The sequence below is a fragment of the Vulpes vulpes genome, chromosome 5 (assembly GCF_048418805.1).
Source record: "Vulpes vulpes isolate BD-2025 chromosome 5, VulVul3, whole genome shotgun sequence".
Taxonomy (NCBI): Eukaryota; Metazoa; Chordata; class Mammalia; order Carnivora; family Canidae; genus Vulpes; species Vulpes vulpes.
Genome location: NC_132784.1, coordinates 111,816,992 through 111,840,424, shown reverse-complemented (window position 1 = coordinate 111,840,424; position 23,433 = coordinate 111,816,992). Strand labels below are relative to the sequence as shown.

At 48.6% G+C, this 23,433-nt stretch overlaps 1 protein-coding gene across 4 annotated transcripts in view; it reads left to right on the top strand.

Moving 5' to 3' along the window:
• Nucleotides 1-23,433, top strand: part of LOC112914300 (carboxyl-terminal PDZ ligand of neuronal nitric oxide synthase protein-like) — a 279,569-nt gene that overhangs the window by 56,824 nt on the left and 199,312 nt on the right. For 2 of the 4 annotated variants that reach the window (XM_072759617.1, XM_025991247.2), the window contains exon 2: nt 20,401-20,472. In XM_072759617.1, the coding sequence (XP_072615718.1) occupies nt 20,401-20,472 (72 nt within the window). Of the gene's footprint in view, nt 1-13,452; nt 13,474-15,922; nt 15,943-20,400; nt 20,473-23,433 lie in introns of those variants that run through there. The other 2 variants (XM_072759615.1, XM_072759616.1) reach the window with 2 other exon arrangements.

Below are 23,433 nucleotides of genomic sequence, written 5' to 3'. Positions count from 1 at the left end.
CATCCTGTTTAATTTTCATATGCAAGCCTTCACTTAGGCATTCTCCCCATTGTCAGATGAGGAAATTGAGGCTCACTCAGGAGGGTGAGCAAGTCTCCTGAGACCCCGCAGTTGGTATGTGGTGATGTTGAGATGTAGACCCTTTCCACTCCACCACGCTGCCTCGGAGCTATCCCACAGTGGAAACCAATAGCACTGACAGTCTGGTGATGCTTTACGGTTGGGATCTTAGACCATGGCGTCTTGAGAACCACCTCTGCCTCGCCCTTTCTGGGAGAAAGATGGTGTCCGAAGGCAGTCCCCTGACTAGAGCACATTGCTCTGCATCCAGGGAGCAGGTGGGGCTGTACAAAGGTAGAGTCTGGGGATCCCTGGGTGGCGCAGCGGTTTAGCGCCTGCCTTTGGCCCAGGGCGCGATCCTGGAGACCCGGGATCGAATACCACGTCGGGCTCCCGGTGCATGGAGCCTGCTTCTCCCTCTGCCAGTGTCTCTGCCTCTCTCTCTCTCTCTCTGTGTGACTATCATAAATAAAAAAACAAAACAAAACAAAAAAATAAAGGTAGAGTCTGTTGACCCCAGCCCGGAAAGTGGTACTTTGGCTTGGCTCTACCCTGCCTTCTCCCTCTAATTGTGTCACCTGGTCCCTGGGCAGGGACCTGGAGCCACATCTCCACTGTATTATGATGACGTCACCTCTTGCTCTTGTAGGACTTTATGCTCTTCAAAATCTATCGATCACTCTATTGAGCCTCACACACACTCTGTTCCAAACGAGGCTGGGAAGAATAGGTATTCTTATTCCTGTTTAGGGAGGCTGAAGCCAATGGAGGCTAATGGGGCAGTGATGATAATGGAACCATGGTTTTCCTTTGGTTTGGTTTTGTAAATGGGGGAAGAGTGGCCCAACAGGATAAGACTGTGGTAATGGGTGAAGAGTTTATAGTTCTCAGAATTTGTACAGAAATACATACATTGATATTACTGTGGTTATTTTTTTTTAAAGATTTTTCTTTATTAATGAGAGACAGAGGCAGAGACCTAGGCAGAGGGAGAAGCAGACCCCCTGCAGGGAGCCCAATGCGGGACTCCATCCCAGGACCCTGGGATCATGACCTGAGCCAAAGGCAGCTGTTCAACCACTGAGCCAACCAGGTGCCCCATTAATATGGTTATTAATTGCTATGTTCTTGAATAACGTTTTACTTTGTTCGCTTCCTCTGCCCCCTTCCCCAGTTCGAGGCAGATGACAGAGGAAAAAGCTGGTATGCCTGAGCGTCACTTCAGGGGGCATCCCTGTAACTCTGGCAAGATGGTGCCTGCAAGACCTCCCCAGGAGCCGAGGCATTCAGAAGGCCCTCCCCTAGGAGTGGTGCTTAGCTGGTGAAGCTGCTAGTACCTGTAGCACTCCTTTCCTGCTGGGCAAACCGGGGTAGGGGACACTTGCACCTGGGGTGACCAACCAGGACAGGGGCAGGGTTTGCCCAGGACTGGGGATTCCTCCCATGTGGAATTTTCAGTGCTCAAACCAGGGAACCGCTCTACGCAAACTGAGGTGGCTGGTCATCTGGTTGGCCTTCACCCCCACTGCCCTTGCCCCTGTTGTTTATACACCAGGAACCTTGTGGCTCCTGATAGGTGAGCCTCTGGCGGAGGGCTCCTTGTGGATGAGGGTCCTGGCTCAGCACCTGTTGCAGCATTTCCCTCTGCCCCCATGGCCGCCTCCTGGCCCGTGCTGGCTGGCTTTTTGTCCTCATCCCCTCTGTAGTGTTCTCTCCTCCGAACCTCCTAGAATTGCAAGGATGAGATAGACCGCCAACAGGGACATCTAACTGGGTTTGTTTAGCTCTGTGGTATATAATGAGAATCTTTTCCACCTCTCCACAAAAATCTTTACTTAAAATATCAGTTTCTCCTGAAGTCTTTCATCAGACAAACCTGAACACTTGCTGTGCTTTGTTGGCATCTCAGAATGGGAGGCAAACAGTGTGGTTTATAAAGTTCGGGTTTTAGGCCAGGTTTGGCGGAGTCTTTTGTCTTCTAAAACATTTCTCTGTGTCCCAGAGAGACCTTTGCTTGCAACCCCTTCTGTTCCTGTCCTGGACCACATCCTTTTCTGTAACCCGATTCCTCCTGTATTTGTTCTAGGTCCTCTGGACAATCCTTAACCTAGTTCTTTGTTAGGATGGAGCTTGGTTTTTCCTTATTACTATCCCCCGACCCTTAAAATCTCTTCCTCTTGACTCCCTGATCTTTGGAAAATAAAAAGTACTCTGTATCTGATTTTATTTTTCAAAGATTTATCTATTTCAGGGGGAGAGGGGCTGAGGGAGAGAGAATCTAAAGCAGACTCTGGGGGCAGCCCGGGTGGCTCAGCAGTTTAGCGCTGCCTTCAGCCCAGGGCGTGATCCTGGAGTCCCTGGATTGAGTCCCACGTCAGGCTCCCTGTATGGACCCTGCTTCTCCCTCCCTCTGCCTGTGTCTCTGCTTCTCTCTCTGTGTGTCTCTCATGAATAAATAAATAAAATCTTTAAAAAAAAAAATAGACTCTGTGCTGAGCATGGAACCCGACTTGGCTCAATCTTACTACCCTGAGATTATGACCTGAGCCGAGGTCAGGAGTTAGACGCTAAGCCGACTGAGCCACCCAGGCACCCTGCGCTCTGTAATTTCTAAAAAGTACTAGGGCTCTGATGAGCTACCATATGTTCTTCTCACATAGTCTCACTTAATCCCTTTATAATCTCACAAGGTTCCATTTCCCCATGAAGAAAATGAGTCACAGGGATATTGGCCAGCTGGTTCCTCTTCATAGACCAGTTTAAAAGAGGCAGAGCTGGGGTTTGGAACTGCCCAGTCTTTTCATTCGATTCTGTCCTGTGATTTTTAGAGCATTGTCTTGGTGGCCTGGGTCATAGTCTTACCTTGACTCTCTAACTAACTGGGTGACCTTGAACAAAACACTTGATCATTGGACATCAGTGTCCTGCCCTGTTGGAGTAAAACAAGAGGTGGGGATGAAAACCTTTGGAGATGCCCTCTTGGAGAAGCTTATGCTTCCTTTCCATCATTTCTTCTGTCTGGGAAACTGTCTTCATGGTCCATGTGTTCCCCTCCTTTCTGCCTCCTCTCACTGTCTACTCTCGTGGACTCTTGGATTAGACTCCTTGATTATCTTTGTGGCTTACCATTTTTCTCTCTTCCTTTTGGTGAGAGGAATTGTTATTGTGACTTTTGACTCCTTAGACTTCCTGCTTTCTCTAGATTACCTGGATTATCCTCTGTGAACAATCACTGTGAAAGTATTTGCTGTGTGATGGGTGGTGGTGGTGATTAATTACTCTGCTATGAGGACTCTTGGGTGATCACCATGGGAAGTTGGGTCATTAGATGCAAGCTTAACAGTCTGAGATTGCCTAAGGGTAGGTAAAAGAACAATATCCTAAAGGTTTTTGTTTAACAGGAAAAGCTACATGTGTTCATTTATTTTGATGGGCCAGGCTTTGTGCTCTGTTCAGTGGTGATCACAACCGTGGCCCTAGTCCTTGCAATCTAGTTAGGGAGGACACAGGTTAATCTAAGAATCAAACACATAAAAACTCACAACTGATGACTGAACTAAGTATAGCAGGGAGAACTATTCTAGACAGGGAGCTAAAAAGGTATAAGAACTGAGCACTTTGTGTGCATTATCTCATTAAATCTTTACAGTGGGTCTGTAAGGAGGGTAGACTTTGTCCTAGTTTATAGAAGAAACTGAAGCTCAGATATTAATCCAGATCTGACTCCAAAGCCTGGGTTCTTTCAGCTATGCCTTGCTTACCTCCCTTCCGAGTCCAGAATCCCAGCCTCTAATTCTCTGTGCAGAGCCACCACTTGCCCTGGGGCAGAAAAGACCGAAGCTTCCATGTTGTGAACTGAAGGCTTTAGTTAAAGGGCATCTCTATCCCCAATAGACCCACTCTATTGATCTGATCCTCAGTGCTGGAGACTCTGGCCAGGGACCTGCACGTGAGGATATCTGGTTTCCATGTGTCACCTGGCTGGCCTAGTTAATTAGCCATTTGCTGCCAGTGTTCTCCTACCATGGGTTAGTTTATGTAGTTAGCTGTGTGTAGCGTTAGGGGAAGGAACTCAGAACACCGGATGGGTAAGTTTTAGTGGGGACAGGGGAAGAGGGGAGAGAAATTGTGGAGATGCTGGGAGGAGGGCCAGATACAGGGGAACTGGGACCATGAGGAAAGGGATTGAAAGCTCGCTGGAGATGAACTTTGCCACCCTTGTTCTTAGTAATAACTGGTCTGTCTGCATTATTTCTCCTTTCAGAGATAAAGTGCACGATACCACTGTTTTCTCAACTCTTGTGTGAGGAAAAAGGACCCAGTATCCCTGGTCTCCATTTACGTGGATTAAAGACCAGTGTAGCCTAGTGGCTGAGCCAAGAGCAGAGGAACTCGTGTGTCGGCCTGGAGTTCGGGAGCTCGCTGCTGGGTTTGGTTGGCGTCAGGGTGAAAGCACAGCCTGTTGGGGCAGCCGGCCCTTTTGGGTGTCTCTGGTTTCCCTCCCTGGCTTCTCCCTGTTTCCTTTGTTACTCCTCACTTTATCCTCATTTAGACTGTTCCCTTCTCGGGCCCTGGGCCGCTGGAGGGCACGCATGGTTGTGTTCGATAACTGGTAGCACCTGAGATGGGAGGAGAGTAGTGAAGCTTTATCCATAATGCCCTTGGAACTCTACAGCCCCGAGGAGCTATAATGTGTGGAGCAGAAGGCCTGTGGCTACTGGGGTGGTGAGAACTATCCTTACATGTTTGAGGACAGTGTAGGGCCTGAATCTTTATGGTGACTAATTTTAGCTTGCCATAAAAAGGAGAACTTTCTAACAGAGCTATTGTCTGAGGTGGTGATCTATTCATCACGGGTGGTATTTAAGCACGGGCTGGTTGACGACATGGCAGGCATTTACAGAAGAGATTAAAATTCCAGGTGTAAACTGACCAGAATGGCTAAAATTAACAAGTCTGGAGATGGTGATGTTGGCGAGGATGTGGAGAAAGGGGAACCTTCTTACGCTGCTGGTGGGGATGCAAGCTGGTGCAGCCGCTCTGGAAAACAGTGTGGAGGGTCCTCAAAAAGTTGGAAATAGAGCTGCCCTATGACCCAGCAATTGCACTACTAGGGATTTACCCCAAAGATACAAATGTAGTGATCTGAAGGGGCACCTGCACCCCAATGTTCACAGCAGCAATGCCCACAGTAGCCACACTGTGGAAAGAGCCCAGATGTCCATCGACGGATGAGTGGATGAAGAAGATGTGGCATCTATACAAGGGAATATTACTCAGCCATCAGAAAATGAAATCTTGTCATTTGCAACAATGTGGGTGGAACTAAAAGGTACGCTAAGTGAAATAAGTCAGAGAAAGACACAATTACATGATTTCACTCAGGTGGAATTTAAGAAACAAAGCAGCATGGGGGGGGGGGAGGGAAAAATAAAAGAAGACGAAATCCAAGAGGAAGACAAACCATAAGAGCCTCTAATCATAGGAAACAAACTGAGGGTCGCTGGAGGGGTGGGGTGGGGGGTGGGGTAACTGGGTAATGGGCATTAAGGAGGGCACATGATGGAATGAGCCCTGGGCATCATAGAGGACTGATGAATCACTGAACTCTACCTCTGAAACTAATATACTGTGCGTTAATTGAATTTAAATAAATTAAAAATTCCAGGTCTATGTGTGTGTGTGTGTTGAGGGGGGGGGGTGTCAGACAACATTATCTGTGTCTACTGTCCCTTCCAACCTTAAATCTACTTCTTAATTTCGTCATGGCCTGACCTCCCCCCCCCCCCCCCACCTTATCAGTCGTGGTCTTGAAGATTGGAATTTTTAAGTTGCAAAATGGCTAATGCATCATTTTATTTTATTTTATTTTTCCTTGGTATGTCTTTGAAAATCCATTCCTGCCTAGATGATTAGTGCCGTTTGTGTTTTGGGATCACCCTAGTGAGCCTGGTTCACTCAGGCAGTCCCAGAAATGTCGTGGTGCTGGGAGTCTTTGCTTTAGAAGGTTCAGTGTGATCGAGAAATAATCTATTTTGTGAGCTGCTTTTTCGTTTTACTGCATTGGAGAGTAGGAATATGAAATGAGATTGCTATACTCTTACAATGTGGGGAAAAACGCATAATCTTTGGGGGTGGGAAATATATCTTCTAGAACTAAAATTCAGAACAGTTATAGCTCATTTTATTTTCCCTTGGAATGCTTTATCTGATGAGTTTAAGCATTTAGATGACAGCCAGCCACTCAGAACAGCCCAGAAGAGTCTGAGCGGCGTATGGACGTGGAGGGTCATAGCCTTGCCTTAAAGAGAGCACTTCAGAAGTTCACTTGGAACCCAATTTGGTTGTAATTCTTGTTCACAGCAAATCAAAAGGCGGGCAGTTATTTTTCATGTGTGTGTGTGTTTTTAAGATCACAGCTTTGTCGAGATAAATTTATGTATCCTAAAATTCACTGTGTTGAGGGTGTACGATTCAGTGGTTTTCAGTATGTTCACACACTTGTGCGACCACCACCGCTATGGAATTGCAGACTGTTTTCATCCTCCCCAAAGGAAAACTACCATTACTGCTCTCCTAGTTCCTGGCAACTGCTTATCTACTTTGTTTCTATGGATTTGCCTATTGTGGAAATTTCCCATAACGTGTTGTCTTTTGTGACCAGACCAGCCTCTTTCCCCTGGCATGATGTTGGAGTTTACCCGTGCCGTAGCATGTATCAGCCCTCCGTTCCTTTTTATTGCCAAATAATAATCTATGGATACGCCCCATTTTCTTTATGCAGTGATCCCTTGATGGACATTTGGGATTTTTCCATTTTGGGGGCTGTCCTGCATAATGCAGCTATGAGCATTCATGGACAACTTTTTGTGTGGCCTTAGGTCTTCATGTTTTGGGGTACATACCGAGCAGTGGAATTGCTGGTTCACATGTTAACTCCATTTAGCTTTTTGAGAACTGTCAACCGTTTTTCCAAAGTGGCTGCACTGTTTTTTTTTTTTTTTTTTTTTTTTTTTACAGCAGTGTATGAGGATTCCAATTTCTCCATATCCTCAATAACACTTGTTATTTTTGGTCTTATTTTAACCATCCTGGTGGGTGTGGAGTGTATTTCATTGTAGCGTTGATTTGCAGTTCCCTAATGACTAATGGCTCAGCATTTTTTTCCATTTGCTTATTGGCCATTTATCTTTTGGCGAGAAATGTCTAATCCTATCCTTTGTCTATTTATGTGGGTGGTTTGTTTTTTATTGTTGCGCAGTAAGTGTATTCTGGATGCAAATCCCTTATCAGATCTGACTTATATTTTTTCCCATTATGGTAGTTATCCTTTGACTTTCTTGATGGTATCCTTTGAAGTGCAAGTGTCCTTAATTTTGATTAAGTCCAGTTTATTTTTCTTCTGTTTGTGCTTTTGGTGTCCTAAGAAATCATTGCCTGATCTCAGCTCATAAAGATTTACTCCTATGGTTTCTCTAAAAATTTTGTAAACTTACATGTGTGATATATTTTGAGTTAATTTTACATAATAGTGTGTGGTAGGAGTCCAACTTCATTCTTTTGCATATGTATATTTAGTTGTCCCAGCACCACTGTTGAAAAGACAATTTCTTTTTCTACAATGAATTGTCTCGACACTCTGGTCAAAAATTAGCTGGCCATAAATTTAAGAATTTATTTCTGGACTCTTCACTTTTATCCCATTGATTTATACATCTAGCTTTATAGCAGTACCACACTATATTGATTACTATAGTTACATAGTGATTTCTGAAATTGGGAATTCTGAGTCTGTCAACTTTGTTCTTTTTCAAGATTGTTTTGGCTCTTCTGGGCCTCTTGGATTTCCACATGAATTGGCTTGTCCATTTCTGCAAGAAAGGCCAGTTGGATTTTGTGATACTGTAATGCAATAAATATAAATTTGGTCTTTGCTTCCTGACCCAGAGCTCCTAAAAACTCTTGGAATTTCCTAAATGCTAAGGGTGAGAAGAACATCTTTTGTTCATAAGAAGCGTATTTCAACCTTGAGTTGATGTTAATGAAGTGACTTCTTGGTAGGCCCCTAGTAGCTTCAGCATGAGGGTTGGTTGTGAGAGAGGCACCAACCATAAAATTGGAAGGTTGGAACTTTGAAACTCATTTCCTGACCTTAGGGGAAGGGAGAGGGCCTGGAGATTGAATTCAGTCTCAATGGCCAGTGACTTAATTATGCCTATGTAGTGGAAGCTCCATAAAAACCCTGAACAATGGAGAGCTCCTAAATTGGTTAACACGTTGAGGTGTTGGAAGGGTGGCCTGCTCAGAGAGGCTTACTAGAGCTCTGCACCCTTTCCCACGTACCTATGTACCTCTTTGTTCACTTGCATCCTTTATAATATTTTGGTAATAGTAACAAAAGGATTTCCCTGAGTTCTATGAGCTGTTAAAGCAAATTATTGAACCTGGGAGGGGTTCATGGGAATCCCTGACTTACAGATGGTTGGCCAGAGGGAGATGGGAGATGGGAGAAGGGAGATGGGAGGCTCGAGACTTCTGACCAGCATCTGAAATGGGGGTGGTTTTGTGGGGCTGCACCCTTAACCTGTGAGGCATGTGTTAACTCCAGATACTGAGTGTCAGAATTAAATTACATTGGTGTTTGCAGAGAATTGGAGAATTAGTTGGTGTCGAAAACTCACACGTTTGGTGTTAGAAGTGCCAGTTGATCAACAGGTTCTGGATTTTAATAGAGATTGCATTGAATCTGTAGAGCAGTTGGGGAGCATTTCCATCTTAAGTCTTCCACTTCATGAACATGGAAAGTCTTCCTGCTGATTTAGGTCTTAAGTTTTGCAGAGATATTTTGTAATCTTAAGTGTATAGGTCTTCTATTTCTTTCTTTCTTTCTTTTTTTTAAAGATTTATTTATTCATGATAGACCTAGAGAGAGGCAGAGACACAGGCAGAGGGAGAAGCAGGCTCCATGCCGGGAGCCCGACGTGGGACTCAATCCCGGGACTCCAGGATTGTGCCCTGGGCCAAAGGCAGGCGCCAAACCGCTGAGCCACCCAGGGATCCCAGGTCTTCTATTTCTTTTGTTATGTTTATTCCTAAGTATTTTATTTCTTTGGACACTATTGTAAATGGAATGTTTTTTTTCTTTTTTAAAAAAAATACTTCATTTGTTTATTTTCTTTTTTTAAAAGAATATTTCATTTGTTTATGTGCAAGAGAGCACAAGCCAGGGGAAGGGGTGGAGGGAGAGGGAGACTCTCCATTGAGCAGAGAGTCTGATGTGGGGCTTGATCCCAGGACCCTGGGATCATGGCCTGAACCACAGGCAGACACTTAATCAACTGAGCCACCCAGGCTCCCCTGGAGTTGTTTTCTTAATTTCATTTTTAACTCCTTCACTGATTGTGTGTGTGTGTGTGTGTGTGTGTGTGTGTTGAGTATATTCCTTAGGATTTTTTATATACAAGATCACGTCATCTATGAATAGAGATAGTTTGGCTCCTTCTTTTCCAACCTGGATGCCTTTTATTTCTTTACTTACCTGATTCCCTGCCTAGAACTCCCAGATCATGTTGAATAGAAGGGATATGAGGGCAGACGTCCTTGACATGGTCCTGATCTTAGAGGGGAAAACCATCAGTCTTTCACCATTAACTATGATAGCAGCTGTGGGTTCATTTGTTGGTTTATTAGATGGAGGAACTTTCCTACCGTTCATAGTTTGTTGAGTATTTTCATCATGAAAGGGTATTGGATTTTATCAAATACTTCTTGTCTGTTCAGTTGATTAAATGACCTTTGATCTTTATTTTATTAAATGGTATTAACTGTCCTATGTTCAGCCAACCTTACATTCTTGGGATAAATCACACTTGGTCACTATGTATAATCTTCTTTATAGGTTGGTGGATTTGTCTTGCTCATACTTTCTTGAGGATTGGGGACAGTTATTGTTAAAGACAGAAGGATATATAGCCTGTTGTTACCATTCTTGCTGCTAACAGTGTAGGAAATATTCTAAAATCAGCCTCCAGGCCTCAGAAGGCATAATAGTAATCTGGAGCCCCTTCTCATTGTTGTATAGTTTATGCAGTAAATGATATATATAATGGTTATTCTGAATCCTAAAGGAATATGGTGAGTTCTAGCTTATGGAATCTTGGTGGTTAGGGCAGAGTATAATATATTATAGGAAGCTTCTAATTGAGACCGTTCAAAATTGAGAAAAGTTGGATATTTCAATGGGGTACATGACCGTTACCTGGAAATTTTACTCAGTTGTGGGGTTTCATTCAGTGATGCTGATAGATGATGAGGAGGCTAGAGATCCTGTATCCCCAGCTCTGGGAAGGCTGTCCCTGGTCATAGCTCTGTCAGTCAGGAGGGAAATGTGGCCAGGGGTTTACCTCACACTGCACACACCCCGTGAGGCTCGGTGAGCCCTGTGACTGCTGCTCCCACTGCAGGGTTGGGGTATTTGTCAGTGGTCTGTGCGGCCGGTCACTCTCTGTTCCTAGTGTTCACCCTTCCCCACCTCCTGTGGGAGCCTGTGGGACTAAATTCTTGATTCCACCTTCCCTTGATGCCATGGCATCTTGGAGCTCCTCTTGCTTTGTCACAGTCATCAATCTGTGAGAATCCAAGGGGTGATTATTGTAAAGCTATGAATTCTATGTTTTCTACGTCTATAGGCCTGTAAAGCAAGAATATAATGGTACAAAGAATATCTTGTTCTTATGGTTATGTGGTATTTTATTTAGTTATTTAAAAGACTTTATTTGGAGAGAGAGAGAGTGCACAAGCAGCAGGGAGGGGCAGAGAAGGAGAGGGAGAAGCAGACTCCCCACTGAGCAGGGAGCCCAACGTGGGGCTTGATCCCAGGGTCCCGAGATCATCACCTGAGCCGAGGGCAGACACCTCATGGTCTGAGCCACCCAGGTGCGCCAGTCATGTGATATTTTAGAAACTGTGGAACTTTGGTCTGTAGGATCTAATTTTGATTTTTTAGGACAACCCTGACGTTGAGGCAGTACAGATACTAGCTGTATTCCAAGGAGGAAACCAAGGCTTGGAGAGATGAAATTCTTAGAATTCAGCTGGTATAGAACGTCGGTGCTGCCCCAAGGTGAAGGAATGCCTTTGTTCTTTATGTGTGGAATTAGAGGATCTCTTTCCAGCATCATCCCTGGGGTTTTCTTTCTTTTCCTTTTCCTTTTCCTTTCTTCTTCTCCTCCTCCTCCTCCTCCTCCTCCTCCTCCTTCTTCTTCTTCTTTTTTTTTTTTACATTTTTATTCACGAGAGACAGGCAGAGACACAGAGGTAGAAGCAGGCTCCCTCCGGGGATGCCGAGGCAGGACTCCATCCCAGGACCCCGGGATCACGGCCTGAGCCAAAGGCAGAGGCTCAAGGGCTGAGCCTTCCAGGCGCCTCTCCCCCTGTTTCTACGTTCTATTCCCGAAGTCCTTCCATGAGTCGGGTAGTGAGCTTTTGTCCTTCTCCTGCAGATCTCGGTGTCCTGCGGTTCTTCGGCTTGTGTCTGAGCTTCCGAGCTTTCGGGCGCCCGGGCGTTGCCCTGCAGCTGCCCCTGAGTTCCAGGTAGTGAACCAGGCCTCGGCGGGGCGCGGACTGTGTTGACCCTGCCGCTGTATCGGGGGGGCAGGGGGGGTTCCGATCCTGCCTCACCCACTGCTGGGGTTCGGTTCCCGCAGGCCCAGTTCTGCCTTCCGCACAGTGAAGATTTGGATCCAGTGGCCCTTCATGGCCACATCGGCTCAGCCATCGGGGCTTGGCTTCCCTGTGATATCATAGTATTTGTTCATCTTTCATTCCTGGCATACCTGGTGGGTTTACAGGTGGTGACTAATTGTGGCCCAGCCTGGTCAGCATTTCTCTGTGCCTGTCACTGTGGTGTGAATCCCCCTGGCGGGGAGGCAGCCCGCTGGCCCAGGAGGCCTCCCAGATGTGCAGGGCCCAGCCCCGGCCTCTGCTGCTCCCTGGCCACGGTGGCTGCGGTGACAGGTGCCCGATTTTAACTCAGAGCTGAGGCTTTCATTTGGAGCAGAGAGTTGGAAGACCGGAACATGTTTTTCCGTCTTGTTGCTTTTTCTCTCCCCTTTGCTGTGTCTCAGATCCTCGTAAGAAAGAGAAATAATCAGGCCAACCCATCTCAGCTTTTGCTACTGGACTCAAAGGACCCCGAGAGCCTCTCCACGGGCTTCTGGATGGTTCAGGCCTGCCCTCTGTCCCTTGCAGAGAGGCACATGGCATTAGCATAAAGACAAGTCACCGCAATTATTTTGCGCCCAGCCCCTTAATGTTGAGGAGCAGGAAGGATGCTGCTGTGATCTCCGGCGCACATTCATCGGCCCCCGCTGGGCCTCTGATCAATAGTGACACAGTCACATCAGATGGCCCTCAAATAGTACTTCCTTTTTTGGATGGGCTGGGAGAGAGAGGAAGAAATATAAATGCCTCTTTCCTCTTAGACTACAAATAAATAGAGACGTGGTGTGCAGCTGCATTTCAAGCATTTTGGAAGCTTTTCTGGGTGTGTGTGTGTGTGTGTGTGTGTGTGGAGAGGAGGGTGGGGGAACCTGCCCCGAGGCCTCTGCCGTGTTGCAGTTGGGAGCAGGGACGCTGGGACATGTCCACATGGGTGCTGCCAAGACCCCGCGCCCCCTCCTGCTCACCTCCACCTGGAGAAGGCCGAGCAGGCCGCAGAAGTGGCGAGGGTGACCTCCGGAGGCCACGTCTGTCTTCCCCTCCCCCAGAGCCGTTAGGGGAAGGTCATTGGCTGAGCACTCCCTGGAATCCGGGCCGCCACCGCCTGCAGTTAATGCTGCTTTGTTCGATGCTAAATGAGGCGAGAACTTTCCCCAGGTCACATTCATAATCCCGCTCCCAGGCCGCTCAGCTGTGCACCAGGCGTAGTTTCTGAGGCAGAGAAAGAACTTTCCCGTCGGAGCGGTGGCGCCAGCCGGGAGCAGGGCGAGTGGGCCCCGGGGCCCCAGTTCTGTCCTGGGAAGGTCACCTAGGCGGTGGGGGCCGCGCCCGCCCCTCGTCCCTTGGGCAGATGCCGGGTCTTACTCTGCTGGGCCTGTTCCAAGGGCTGGGCCTGGGGGACTTGAGAGGGCAGGGCCTGGCCCTCTGGAAGCTCCCGGTCTCCTGCAGGAGGCCCAGCCCCTAACTGCAGACCACGGAAAGCACTGGGAAGGAGACCTAAGGGTGACGAGGGCAAGAAGAGCCCCTGCGGGGGGTCGTCACGGTGGCGCTTAGGAAGTGCCCGCAGGATTCCCGGCTAAGGACTCTTCACACGCTCCTCTGTCACTGCTGTTTTGTGACGTCCCCTCCGACAGGATTGCTGAGGTGCCTTTTGGATTTGAAATCCCTCTGCTTCTCTGATTCAGTTTTTGGAAGGTATCAGGACGGGATTGGCTAAGGGACTAGTTCAGATGGGCCCTCCCACCTGGTGCTTTCTAGATGCCAGCAGCGCGTCCGTGTGCTCATGCGTGTTTCTAAGGAGAGGACATGGGGTGGCCAGAAAACCCGGGGCGGGGTGGGGTGGGGGGATGTGAGAAGCTGGGCAGGGCAACAGGACAGGAGCGCGGCTGGGTCTGGACCTGAGAGGAGAGAGTGGGCATAGGCAGGCCCGAGGGTGAGGGGCTGGGGAGAGCTAGCCCCTCCTCTGCTCTGCGTCCCTCTGCTCTAGGCCTCATTGTCGTCGTCGTCTTCGTCGTCGTCGTCCTCGGTAACAGGAGGGGCTTCCTCCTGAATCTCGCACGGCGTGGGCTGGGGGCTGTGGCTGTGGAACTGCGTGGTTTTCAGGGAGGTCAGAGCTGGGAAGGCAGCCGCTAGGGACCTTTAGGTTGTACCCTCTTATGGGGCGGGGGAGGCTTGTGCTTTTGCCCCCAGGGAAGTATGGCCCAGTGGCCTTTCCCTGTGGCCTTGCCCTTGCGGGCCTGTCTGTAGGGCCTTAACAGCCCTGTGACATGAGATTCTGCTATTCTCCTCTGAAGAGTGTTGATTGTTGTTTCTCTCTCTCTCTCTTTTTTTTTTTTTTAAAGATGTTATTTATTTATTCACGAGAGACACACAGAGAGGCAGAGACACAGAGGGAGAAGCAGGCTCCCTGCAGGGAGACTCGATCCCAGGTCTCCAGGATCACGCCCTGGGCCGAAGGCGGCGCTAAACCTGAGCCACCAGGGCTGCTTGATTTTTGTCTCTCGTGCTGGTTCACATGGCTGGTCTGAAATCCTAAATCTGCCACTCCCTGTGTGGGCATCTGCCCCCTTCTCCTGGGCTCCGTGGACTCTCCAATGCAAATGTGTGGCTTGGAGGTCCCCCATGCACCTGGCTGAGGTTCACCTTCTATGATCCCTTCCTGTTGGGGATTTCTGCCCCGATTCTCCGGTTTCTCTGCTTATCCCATCTCTGGTGTCCATACCCCCCAAGCTGTCTCTCTGGGCTCCTGGGCCCGGCCTTCAGCCAGCTGGTGCTGTGCTTAGGTGTCGATTTGTCGACACAAATTGAGCCTCGCCTCGGGCAGCCGCCTCCCTCCGGGGATGGTTCCCTGCCAAGCCTGCCTCTTCCTGGTCTCTCTCTAGTGCCTTCAAGCTTATTTTTATTACTTCAAGTAACAGACTTTACGTTTTAGGGCTGCAGAAAAATTAGGTGGCAAGGACAGCGTTCCCTATACCCCTTGCTGCCTCCACCTGCCCGCCACCCTCCACCCACAGGTTTCCCCTGTTAGCATCTTGCATCAGGGCTGTGCTTTTTACGATGTTGTTGATGCTGATATGTTATTAACTAATGTCCTAGTTTATATTTCGGTTCATTCTTTGTACCTTCTCTGCAAAGTTATTACTTTTTTTTTTTTTTTAATAATCTTGTCCAGACTTCATATTTATTGCTTGTTGGAGGCCTAGTCCAGTGATACAGTTCCTCCAACATTATCAGAGACAGGATCATCTGATATATTTATTTTTGACTCATATATCAGTTTTGTGTGTGTTGGTTTTTTAGTTTTTTTTTTTTGGGGGGGGGGGTCCCTGGAAACAGTGGACAGAAACCTTATAAATTAAAGGGAGTTCCTGAGGTGGGTGATGACAGAAAGTCTAACACATTAGTCCACGGTGGCTGTTAAGTCTTGCTGCTTTTTAGTGTTGATTCCTGCACCAGGAGACCCAACCTGCAGAGCATTTCATCAGGGTCCCCGGGAGTTAATTTCCAGAAAGTTCAGGCAGGAAAATGAAAGTAATTTTGCGAGGTATGAATCCAGCACCCAGGCTGAGGTTGTCCAGAAACTTATAAACACTATCCAGAGTCCTTTGGTGAACCTCGTTTGCAGCCAGCTCCTGCTTATCTGGAAGATGAAGCCACAGATAAAACACACGCAGGCAATCTCATATCTTGATTACTTGCTACAAATTGCATCTTCCTTCTAGGCTTTTTCTCTCCCCCCCCCCCCCCAACCTTCTAGATACTAATGAAAAAGAAGTAGGCCTGGATATTTTAAAACCTCTTTATTCTCCCCTTAAGCTCTGTGGTAGATGTTCTGAATGCAGCCCCAGGAGATGCCCCACAGCAGGGACTCTGACAGAAGTCTTACAGAATGCCAGGTGACTAAGAATCCACCAACAGAAGGGTTTGATGTGCTTCCTCCCCTGGCAAGCCGGGAATTGCGTGTGTTGCTGTAAGAGCATTTGGCTTGGGGTCCAGTGCAGGTACCTGCACAAAAGTGTGGGGAGTTTATAGAATCACAACAGGGGGGAGTGTACAGGGCGGGACAGCGGACGGGAGGAGGCAGGAACACCGGTCAGAGTCCGGGGCTCAGGCCTGTCCTGCCCCTCGTTGGAGCCGGGGTTGTGCCAGGAGCGCTGGGGCTGGGTATGTTCATCCTTGGAGGATTCCAGGCGGGCGGGCGTGGTTAACTGGTGCCGGGAGGTCCTGTACGTGGCCATGTGTCCGTGGTCTGGAGGGGACCTGGAGGGGGTTGCAGGAGGCCTGGGGGGCAGCAAAGGGCAGTCGAGCCGAGGCAGGTCTGCAGGACCATGGATGATGGAGGACTGGAGAGAGGGAGGGCAGAAGTGGAGCCTTCCATGTACGGGGAAGGGCACACGTGGAAGCCCTTGAATGTGCACCGTGTTTGAGGTCTTCCCAGCAATGGAGGGGCTGGTGCTGTGAGACGAGACTGTGCAGCATGGGCCAGGCTGAGGCTTTGATGGTCCTTCTCAGAGCACTTGGCAGCCAGCCCCCGGGTCCTTCCGGGGTAACACAAGTGGATTGGCATTCGAGGGTGCAAACTCCCCTGTTCCAGGCTCGATCAACCAGTAGGTGTTCCTGGGGGCTGTTGACAGAGACGAAGAAGCCTATAGGTGAGGAGCACAGCATGGGGGATGATAGGGAGCGGAAAGAACACAAGTTTCCCTTCTGGAAATGATTCCTTCGGTTCCCAGGTGTCGAGCCAGCCCGCCCCTGTGGTCACAGGGCCCCCAGCCCCCTGCATCCCATGGGGGAAGCAGATAAAGGGGACGCCGTCGCTGTGGCCACATTTGGCTTTTCCTTATCCCTGCAGGACGACAGAAACAAGGCTCTTGACAGCTTGTTAGCAGGGCAGTGGGTGAGGTGCAGGCCCAGGAGCCAGCCTTCCGGAGAGTGGGAAGCCCCGGGGCCACTCGCCTGGAGCGGTTGTGGGGCCCAGGCTCTAGCTGGGGGGTCTGGTCTCCGACTGTGTCTTGCGCTTCCTGTGGCCCAAGGTAGGGGCTCCAGGGGACAGCAGTTAGTTGTGGAGGTGGCCTGCTAGCTGACACGGCTGGTTGCGAGGCCGCCCTTGCACTGCCGTTGGGCCGGGCCCCGAGCCCTGGGCTTTCTGACCTCGCGCCTGCCTCCCTGGCGTTGTGCTCCTGCCTTCTGACTCACATTGCTGGTGTGAATGTCTAGCTTTTTTTAATGTTTGTTTTAAAGATTTTATTTATTCATGAGAGACAGAGGCAGAGGGAGAAGCAAGCTCGATGCAGAGAGCCTGACGTGGGCCTCGATCCCGGGTCTCCAGGATCATGGCCTGGGCTGAAGGTAGCGCTAAACCGCTGAGCCACCTGGACTGCCCTAAAGTCTAGCCTTTGAGAGAGGTGGACCCGACCCCTACCTGTGGTTCCTTTTAGTCCCTTTGACCCCGAGGGGTACATGTAGTGGGGAACTTGACCCTGCGGTGCATCTACTGTGGGGCTGCCGGCTGCAGGTGGATCCTCAGAAAGGCGGATTTGTGACTTCACATGGTTGGGAAGGAGGGCAGACTGGTGCGTGCGTGCTGGGAGCTGACCGCAAGCTCTTAGTATGTGCGGTGACCGTGTGGGTGTGAGAGGAGCATGTTTGTGGGGCGTGTGTGTGTGGCATGTGGGGTGTGAGTGTATGTGCACTGCACGTGTGTGAAGGTATACAGTGTGTGTGTGCATACGTCCCCGGATGGGTGGGGGTTGATGGGGTGGGGGAGGCATTAGCAGGTGGAGATGTTGGGTGTCCTCGTCTAAGTTCCTTTTAGGAAACCTGTCCAAAGCCAGAAAGCCACCACTCCTCTCTCTCGTCCTGCCTGCACCCCATGTTTCCTGACTGCTTCGGGGTTCTCCACCCAGCAGCCTCCCTTCTGGAGGGGAGAGTGGGGCCGGGTGGAGATGGCAGGGAGGGGACTGGTCCCATCTGGGCATGTGTGTTCAGGCTCAGGTGTGGATCTCAGTGGGGAGCAGGTCCTCCTGGTGTGGCAGCGGTCCTCTGTGGGGGGGGGGCAGTACAGGGCCCCCAGGCTCACCTGTAATGAGTGACCGTGCCAGGTCTCGAGATCCTGGCTCTCACATGGTGGAGGGAACATGAGTCCATGGAGGTCTGCATGCTCCGAGTTCAGGGCAGGAACCCTCAGGCATGCAGGGCCGGGGACTGGGAGCATGGAAACTGCTGGAACTCCTGTGAAGTTGGGCAATCCCAAATTTGGGCCTCATGTCATTCTGGAATGTGTAGGTCATGGGTACATTGAGTGACGCTGAAGGGCCCCAGCAGGGCTCAGAGGCAGAAACACCAACCCTGTTTAAATCTGGCCCCACTCCTAGATCTAGGGGGCTTCACTTACCTGAGTGAGTTGCCAGGTGCCCTGTCCACAGGTCCACTGCTTCTGCATGTCGTGACGGGGCCGTCGCCTTGGGCTCAGGCTGCAGGGCGCGCAATGCGTACCACCGGCTGCTGGGATTGTCCTCTTCGGGGCATTAGCACAAACTGGATCAACCTAGGGGAATTTCTTTTGCAACATTCAGCTTTTGGAACCTCCCTTACTGGGGCTAGCCTTAGCTCTGTTTCAGAAAGAACCTTCTATTCCTGTAACCACAGGAAATACGGGATGACTATCCCTGAAGGGATGACTATGCTCCATCTTCTATTAATGCAGTCTTTGCTTAGATAGACTTTTAAGTTATTTTGGGGCTGTTAATTTCGAGGCTATCCCCCAGACTATTTTATATAACTTGAACGTAAAAAGGAAAGGTAGACCCAGTAGGTCAGTGTGGAATGGGATGGCGTGTATGAATAACTGCTACACCACATATGCCTAAAAACATGTCCCCCCTCTTTTCTTGTTTGATCCTACAAAGGAATGACCTCATGATGTTTCTGTATTTTTAAAAAATATTTTATTTATTCATGACAGAGAGAGAGGGGGGTGGCAGAGACATAGGCAGAGGGAGAAGCAGGCTCCATGCCGGGAGCCCGATGTGGGACTCGATCCGAGGACTCCAGGATCACGCCCTGGGCTAAAGGCAGGTGCTAACCCACTGAACCCCCCAGGGATCCCCTGCTTCTATATTTTTGATCTAGCAATCCTGCTTGTAGAAATCCAGCCTGCAGAGCTCCTTGGATGAGCTCAGAGGTGTGTAGATGAGGGTAGTGGAAGCAGGAGTGTTAACACTGCCAGTAAGGTAGGTGTCCATCAGCAGGGGAGCTGTCACAGGTGACATGCGGGCTTGTATGCATTGGCAGAGAAAGATGCCCAAGTCATATTTAGAGTAAAAAAAAAAAAAAACAGAAAACGAAAACAAAACCCCAACATTCAGGACAATGTGAAGAGAGTGAACCCTTTTTTATGTAAAATAAATTCCTTGTGTCTATAAATATATGTGTCCATCAGCACACGAAAAGACATATGTCAAGCTCTGGGGGGAGGACTTTATTCTCTTGGCTCTCTGTGTTTCTGCATTATTTGAATTAGTGTTCTGTGAGGAAGTATCCGTATATTAAACATTAACCTGAATGTCATTGGTTTTAAAAACAACTCAAAAGTTTTAGGAGATTCAACATTTTAAAAATTATTTTATTTTATTTATTTTTTATTTTATTTATTTATTTATTTTATTTTATCTTATTATTTTATTTTTTGTATTTTTTTTATTGGAGTTCGATTTGCCAACATATAGTATAACACCCAGTGCTCATCCCGTGAGTGCCCCCCTCAGGGCCTGTCACCCAGTCAACCCATTCCCCTGCCCACCTTCCTTTCCACTATCCCTTGTTCGTTTCCTAGACTTAGGAGTCTCTCATCCAACATTTTTTTTTTTTTGTAGAAGATTAAACTTTTTAAAGATTTTATTTATTCATGAGAGACCCACAGAGAGAGAGAGGCAGAGACACAGGTAGAGGGAGAAGCAGGCTCCATGCAGGGAGCCTGATGTGGGACTTGATCCCTGGCCTCTAGGATCACACTGAAGGCGGCGCTAAACTGCTGAGCCACCCGGGCTGCCCCAAGAAGATTAAATTTTTAAATAAAACATAATTAGTATGTTCCTTTCATCCAATTAGGACTTAGTCAAGTGTATGAAGTCTCTATAACATCCAGGGCTAACTCCTTGAAATGCCATTAATTGGAAAAAAGAAAAAAAGCGTATATTCCCTTTTTTGGGGAGGAGGGGGAGAGGAATGCTTTAATATAAACCAAGCATATTTGTGGAAGAGATTTATACCTTTTCTCATTTTATCTTGACCTAAATCCCATTTTACAGTGGAGACGAAGGCAAAGTACCTGGCCCTGAAGACAGTGTTGGGAGATTGCCACACCCAGGTCTTTCGGATTTGGGAGCCTGGCTGGTTGAACAGCATCCTCTGCTGCATTTCTGATCAAGAGCAGGATGGAATAGGTTTCTTGTATTAACTGCTCTTTATAAGGGTAGAAGTCATCCCCGAACGAGGCACTCCTTGGGCTCTTTCCTCTTCTGCTAAATAGGGAGCGTAACTGGAAGTCCTCCTGCTAACATTCTGTGGCCCGGGACCCTTGGCACCCCTCTTCTCAACGAGTGCTTTGCTTCCTCCCTGCAGTACGTCGGAAGCCTGGACGTGCCGAGGCCCAACAGCAGAGTGGAGATCGTGGCTGCCATGCGCCGGATCCGGGTGAGTGGCTGGGGATGGGGCTGTGTGGACTCTGAACTGCAGCATCTTAGCTGTCAGCCCCAGGATAGTCCTGGGGGTACCAAGGGGGCTGCACCCTTTGCGAACCCCAGACCTGTCTCTCTCTACTCTCCAGGGAAGCCGTTCTGAGTTGGGTGGTGGATCTTGATTAAAGGCGAGGGTGAGAATGGATGCGATGGCTGGAGGGGGTACTGTTCTGGCCTCCTCTCCTGGCCCGTGGCTTCTGAAACTGAGATGCACGGACCTTGAGGACGTGTGGGGTCTGCTGGGAAGTGAGCGAGAATGGTGAAGTATCTTTTGAATGCAGATTTTAGGGGAAACGTTTGATAACATTAATTGGCTCAAAACATTGAAGAGTAAAGCAATTTATTGTGGTATTACAAGAAGATTAACTTGAATCTTCAAGAACAAATGTGGGGTTTCAGCAAAATTTCCATGGTCAGTTGCTTTAGGCTCTGAAAGTGTGTCCGTTCTCTTCTGGCATTTTGGGGATCTTCCAGCAGAGTCTGGTTAAACGTTCCAGCCTGTGGCTTTCTGACTCTGGTATGCAGAGCAGAGGCTGAACAAGAATTAAGTTGTCTTCTGATCACAGTGAAGGAATTTCAGAGAGTCCACGTGCTCTGCCCTGAAATAGAAGCTACTTTAAAGTGGTACATTTCAAAGGTAGGTTTGGGATTGGTCGAATGGAATTGTAGGACTTTTTGGAGAGAATGAGTGTTGGAGGTGGCCGGATGGGTCATCCTGATGCAGGCCAATCTGGGCTCTTTGTCTCCAGAAGAATCTACTACCTAAATGGAAAACCTATAGCAGATGTTGGGAGCTTCAGTTGGCTTTTTGCCCATTTTCCTTTTAGCCAAATCACCCTTTCCACAGAAACCTCAGTTCAGTGATGGTAGTTTAGGGAAGAAAATTAGTATGCTTGCTCCTGTTTCTCTGAGCAGTTCACTAGCTTTTGGGGCACCTGGGTGACTCAGTTGTCAGGCATTTGACACTTGATCTCAGCTCAGTTCTTGATCCTCCGGGTCCATGAGTTCAAGCCCTGTGTTAGGCTCCATGCTGGGTGTGGAGCCTATTTAAAAAAAAAAAAAAAAATTATTTATTTATTTTTTTAGGTAACTTTTTCACTGCCTTGATCCTCCCAGTCATTCAGCGTTTTTTATTAAGTTGAATTTGTTGAAGCTATTAAAAAACAACAATGCTGTTTTTCACGGACATGGGAGTGAGTTGCTTCAAAGCACTTTCATATGGGTTCGTTCAGTGTTCACAGCAGGCTGTGGAGTGGGGGTCCTGTTACCCTCATTTTTTTTTAGATGAAACTGAAGCTCAGAGAGGGGTCAAGAGGAGTCCCAGGGCCTAAGAAGTGGTGGGCATGTGGCCTGAGTGCAGTTCTGCACTTGATCTCGAGAGACCATGTGCGATTCTTCACCCCTGTGGCTTCAGGCTTGCCATGCAGCATATTCCCAGATGCCTCCCCACCCCACACACCTTTTTTTTCCTTTGCTTTCCTGCTCAGATAGAAAGCCCAGTGGCCTTGGCTGGCGGGGGGGGGGGGGGGGGGTTGGTGGGGCTTCCCTGTGCGGTGATGGCCTACTGTTCTCCCCACGGTTGACACTATTGCAGCAGTAAGGACTGCATCCGGGGCTGGCCTGTCTTGGGGTTTCACCAAAAATGTCCCTCTTTTCTTCATATTTGACTAAGACACAGGGAATAAGTTGTCATTAATACCTTTATCATAATTAGAGTCATACCTCAATGTTAGCTGTCAGATGGCATATTACTCAGACACCAGAAAGGATGAATACCTACCATTCACATCGACGTGGACAGAACTGGAAGGTGTTATACTGAGTAAAATAAGACAATTGAAGAAAGATAATTATCATGTGGTCTCACTCATATGTGGAATATAAGATACAGTGCAAGGGATCATAAAGGAAGGAGGGGAAGTTGAGGGGGGAAAAATCAGAGAGGAAGACAAACCAGAAGAGATTCTTAACTCTAGGAAACAAAGGGTTGCAGAAGGGGAGGCAGGGGGTGGGGTAACTGGGTGACGGGCATTAAGGAGGGCACATGATGCGATGAGCCCTGGGTGCTATACTATATGTCGGCAACTTGAATTAAAATTAAAAAATCATGGAGTTCGGCTCTCTCCCATTTGTCTTGGAAAGCTGTGCATTTCTCGGGGGGTTAGACTTCCATCATTTCAAGGGAAAAACAAATGAGTCCCGCTGTTGCTAGAACCCAGGTTTAGCTTTAAAAGGGAAAAGGAGGGGGCACCTGAGTGGCTCAGCGGTTGAGCATCTGCCTTCAGTCCAGGGCGTGACCCCGGGGTCCTGGGATCAAGTCCCTCCTTGGGCTAAACAAGTCCCCACAGGGAGCCTGCTTCTCCCTCTGCCTGTGTCTGTGTCTCTTCATGAATAAATAAATAAAATATTAAAAAAAATATTAGCTGTCAGTAGTAATAGTCACTGTTCAGCCCTTGCTGTGTGTCAGGTGCTTCATTTGGCCTTTTAGTGTAGAAACAGCGTATTACCTGTTACTTGCACCTACTCTAGATGAGGCGAGGATATTATCACATCTTGTAGGTGAGGAAACAGTTTGGGGTTGGCTCGATAAGTGGTTCTTGGTCAAGTTGCTGTCGGTAGGTGGAGCTGGCACTCGCGCCCAGGATGATGCTGTCCCCTCCGTGACCCGACTCTAGGACGCTAATTTGGGTGATGCGCCCACTTGGTGAAGCAAGGGGTTGGGACATGGAACTTCCCGGGGTGGGGGGAGTCCATGGCAGAAACACCACCGTGTAGAAGGAATAGAGGGTCCCTGTGAGGAAGACATCACCTCGGAGCTGTGGAGGTTCGGGGCGTCTGGTAGGACTGGCCATGTGCCGGCAGCGGGAGTGGCCCTGTCTCCTCTTCCCCTGTCCCCTGTTCGGCCGTGTGCCAGGAG